This window comes from Epinephelus lanceolatus, chromosome 5, assembly GCF_041903045.1.
Source record: "Epinephelus lanceolatus isolate andai-2023 chromosome 5, ASM4190304v1, whole genome shotgun sequence".
In the NCBI taxonomy this organism is placed as follows: Eukaryota; Metazoa; Chordata; class Actinopteri; order Perciformes; family Serranidae; genus Epinephelus; species Epinephelus lanceolatus.
Genome location: NC_135738.1, coordinates 22,009,711 through 22,013,440, shown reverse-complemented (window position 1 = coordinate 22,013,440; position 3,730 = coordinate 22,009,711). Strand labels below are relative to the sequence as shown.

At 41.8% G+C, this 3,730-nt stretch overlaps 1 protein-coding gene across 1 annotated transcript; it reads left to right on the top strand.

Annotated features, from left to right (window-relative positions):
• The first annotated feature begins 886 nt into the window (after window positions 1–886).
• c2cd4a (C2 calcium dependent domain containing 4A) lies at window positions 887–2,629 on the top strand. The gene is made up of 2 exons (XM_033635706.2): window positions 887–1,038; window positions 1,165–2,629. Exon 2 carries the CDS (start codon window positions 1,171–1,173, stop codon window positions 2,530–2,532), a length of 1,362 nt encoding a protein of 453 aa, XP_033491597.1. The 5' UTR covers window positions 887–1,038; window positions 1,165–1,170; the 3' UTR covers window positions 2,533–2,629.
• The last annotated feature ends 1,101 nt before the right edge of the window (window positions 2,630–3,730 follow it).

Below are 3,730 nucleotides of genomic sequence, written 5' to 3'. Positions count from 1 at the left end.
ATCTTTAAATAATCTGTAACCTTGCTGCCTGAAATTGTTGAGATTGGCAAGCAAAGAAACTTCTATTGTTTGTACATATATCTGAGTTCCTTAGACTCAAAATAAAAAGTTGGTATCACAAAGATAACGCTGGCAAATTAGCCCCATGAATTTACAGTAATACTTTAAGTTTAATCAACAAGTTTTTTAATAATACTAGAAAGACATTTCAAGTTGAATGAATCTAAATCCTTGTTGAGACAACACTGAATAACTGGTAAAACCAACAAAGTTGTACTGATATCTTGAGTTGTACAAACATGAACTTTAAAATTGGCTCAACTCAGCATCTTGTTGAATTAACCTCTTTTTTAGGAAGCCAGTTTACTTTTCCAGGAATAGTTCTCTTACTTACAATGCTAAGTTCAATCAAAAAAACATTAAGTGCATATTTTTTTTCATACAACTGAAGTTCCTATTTTCTAACAGGAGCTCTCCTACACATAGTAAAGCTAGGCTAGCTTTATCCCTTGAACGTCTGCCTCTAAAAAGGTAATGGCACTTGATGTTCTAAACTTGTTTAGAATTACTATCTTATCAGATCACCTTGTTTATGTTCACAGAACAAGGTCATACACACCATCTAATTTAAATAAATGGAAAACAAACACGTGAATGAAAGGCCTAACATTTGCTTAAAAACTGTTTTCCACTCTCGAAGTAGTGAGCTTATCTCGCTAACACAGTACAACAGTTAATACAGGGGCATTGAGCTCTGTTGTGGTTTGGATATTTCCATGGGAACCAGTGACCAAGGAGAGAGGGAGGATCCTGTTCGAGCAGCACAGGGGGCGTGTGTTACATTCACTGGTTTCCTGCTTCATTTAAACTGTCTTTGTCTCTCAAACAGCCACAGATGTGCTGGTCCTGACAAGAGACAACCTTCATCTGCTGTCAAGAGAGCTTTGGACATTTCTTACAGCAGCTTGAACTTTGAGCTGGATCTATCCATCCCGTTCAGGATAAACTTGTGGATTATCCCTATCTTCAGAATACAAGGTAAGAAAACCTCCTTGCAAAGTTTAGATTTTAGATATTACAACACATTCTCCTTTTATACACTTTCTTGTGTGTGGATTTCAAAACACAGTGCGGCAACTTACAAGCATATCTTTTTGATTTCAGAATTTCATGATTTCTACCAGAGGACCCATGTGGGTGGTGGAGAAGATCCGTGTGTCAGTGGAGAGATCTAACCTGCCTGTCCCATCAGCAGAACTCAGCTTTAAAATTGGTGACATCATGTTTGGAGAAAAAGGCTTCAAACCCAAAAGGATTTCCCTGTGTCCTAATGTCATCACGCCTGACAACATCCCAGAGTTCTGCATCCCCCCTACAATCCCATCCCTGCAGGAGATGAAAAACACAGAGCACAGCCGAGCTGCTCGCGTTATCAAGGTGTCTCCCTGCGAGAGGCCTGAAATAGAAGTGACACGTTATGAGCCCATCAACTCGCACATTATCCAGGTGGAGAGCGTGGATGAGAGTCCCTATGACGGCTGCAGTGACGAGGAGACCACCAATGCCGATCCCCAGAGCCAGGCTGCCTTGTCACTTCCACACATGGCTAAAGCTCAGACCTGCTATGGCTTTTGCACCTTACTGGAAAGCCCCCACACCAGGAGGAAGGAGTCTCTCTTCCACTCTGATCCTGGCTCCTCTCCCCTGCTGCTGCCCAGGAGTCGATCCAGCATGTGCTCCAAAGTCTCCCCCTCCACCTCGCCCTCCTCCTCTCCTTCCTCATTCAGCCTTAACACCCTGACCTCCAGGCTTTCCCCGAGAGGATACACCCTGAACTGGCAGGCCACTCTGGACAGCGATACGACTTCCTCTACTGAATCCTCTCCTTTCAGCTCGCCACTGCTGACCAGGTGCCCTGCCAAGTCTTCCCTCTTCAAAGCACTGAGCCATGAACTGCTGTTGTCAAGGAACATGAGGAAGGCAATGGTGTCCAGGAACAATTCCCTGTCCACAGATGAAGGCAGCTCCACAGACAATAGTCCCAATGTTATGAGGAGGGCATCAGATGGGTTAGCTGAAGGCTTGCCCAGCAGCTGCAGCCTGGCGCCACCCAACATCTTCCCCACAGACTTGACTCTGCACAGAGAGAGGGTAATGAAGGAGAGAATGGCACCCATAGGGAAGGATGGCAGCCTGAGACTCTCAGCGGAGTACTGCCCGGATAACCAAAGACTACGGGTTCGACTGATCAGCGCCGAGGGCCTCTATCCTCTCTCTGTAGACCCCAAGATTATCAACTGCAGCGTCAGCCTCTCTCTGGTGCCGGGAAAACTCCAGAAGCAACGCAGTACAGTCATCAGAAAGAGCCGCAATCCCATCTTCAATGAGGATTTCTTCTTTGATAGCATCTCAGAGGAGGACCTCAGCCAGCGGTCCCTCCGCTTTAAAGTGGTGAACAAAATGTCCACCCTGAAAAGAGACTATCTCCTAGGTGACTGTGATTTGCCTCTTTCTAGCATAGTGACATCATGAAGTACTTCCTTAACTGTTTATTTATGTATGGGATTATTTATTTTCATTTTTGTATTGTAAAATGAGATTTTATAATGATTAAATTATGGAAAATAAACAGGTTGTTTGTCTTTAATACATTTCAGAACAACACAGTGCTCACAAGTTTCACAGTTATATGTTCACACAATTATCTCCATATGCATTCTCAGAATCCAGCACTCAGGTTAAAGATCATTTCAGAAAAAGAAAGACATTACCAACAAAAACTTAATCCCCACCTAATTATTTTTTTTTTATAAACAAAGACAAAAATGTTCATATAATGATTTACAGCCTTTTCATTCCTTGGTGTGTTAATGTGGCTGCAGCATCAGCTGGCGTGAGACAACCACTGTCTCATATTTCTCCTAAGCCTGTTGTTTTCTTCCTGACCTTTCCGATGATTAAAAATATCACTAGAAACCAGAAACCTAAGAGGGGAGTTTTCACTGTTGGGTATGCATAATTTTAATCGGTGCACAAAAGAAGCTCTATCTGCTTTTTTTCCCCCCACGAAGATACAAAACACTTACTGTTATATTTCATGAAGACTTAAAAACAACTGGGGCTGTTAGAGAAACCCACGCTCTACAAGTTCAAAAGTATGTATTTTATACGAGGTAATGTTGTATACATTTATCAGTAAGACTTAAAAATACTTTGCATCAGAGATAGATCATTAGATTTCCTTTTAATAGTCACGCATTTAGGTGACAAGACTTTTTCAGCTCTGAATGAAAATGTCAATTAAGCCTAGAATATAAAAGTAATTAAGGCAACAAAAAGGCTAAATAAAAAATAAAGGCCTTTTCCCACATAACCACTGAACAAAACATACTCTGTTTATGTTGAAGAAAAAATAACAGCACCTCTCTATGCAATATACATGCATGTTTACTCAACTGAACACAGCAAAAGCTCTTAATGTAAACTCCAGGCGCGTATATATCCTGCTGCTTTCAGCATTAAAGATCAGGCTTAAAAGCACCGGCTGCCACTATAGCTCCTAGTTAAAGATTAATAGGTTTCTCAGGGCTCGGGAAAACTCTGATAGGGGACTGACAACTGCTGCTTATATAGCATATGACAAAACAGCATACAGTAGTGTGAGGGGATCTATATAAATAGCTATTTCCGCCGTAATAATAACCTGCTGGGAGATTGGTTTTAAAGCTCA

What these genes read in the sequence shown, in the direction of transcription:
- c2cd4a (XM_033635706.2), top strand. Translation starts at nt 1,171, where the DNA reads ATGATTTCTACCAGAGGACCCATGTGGGTGGTGGAGAAGATCCGTGTG.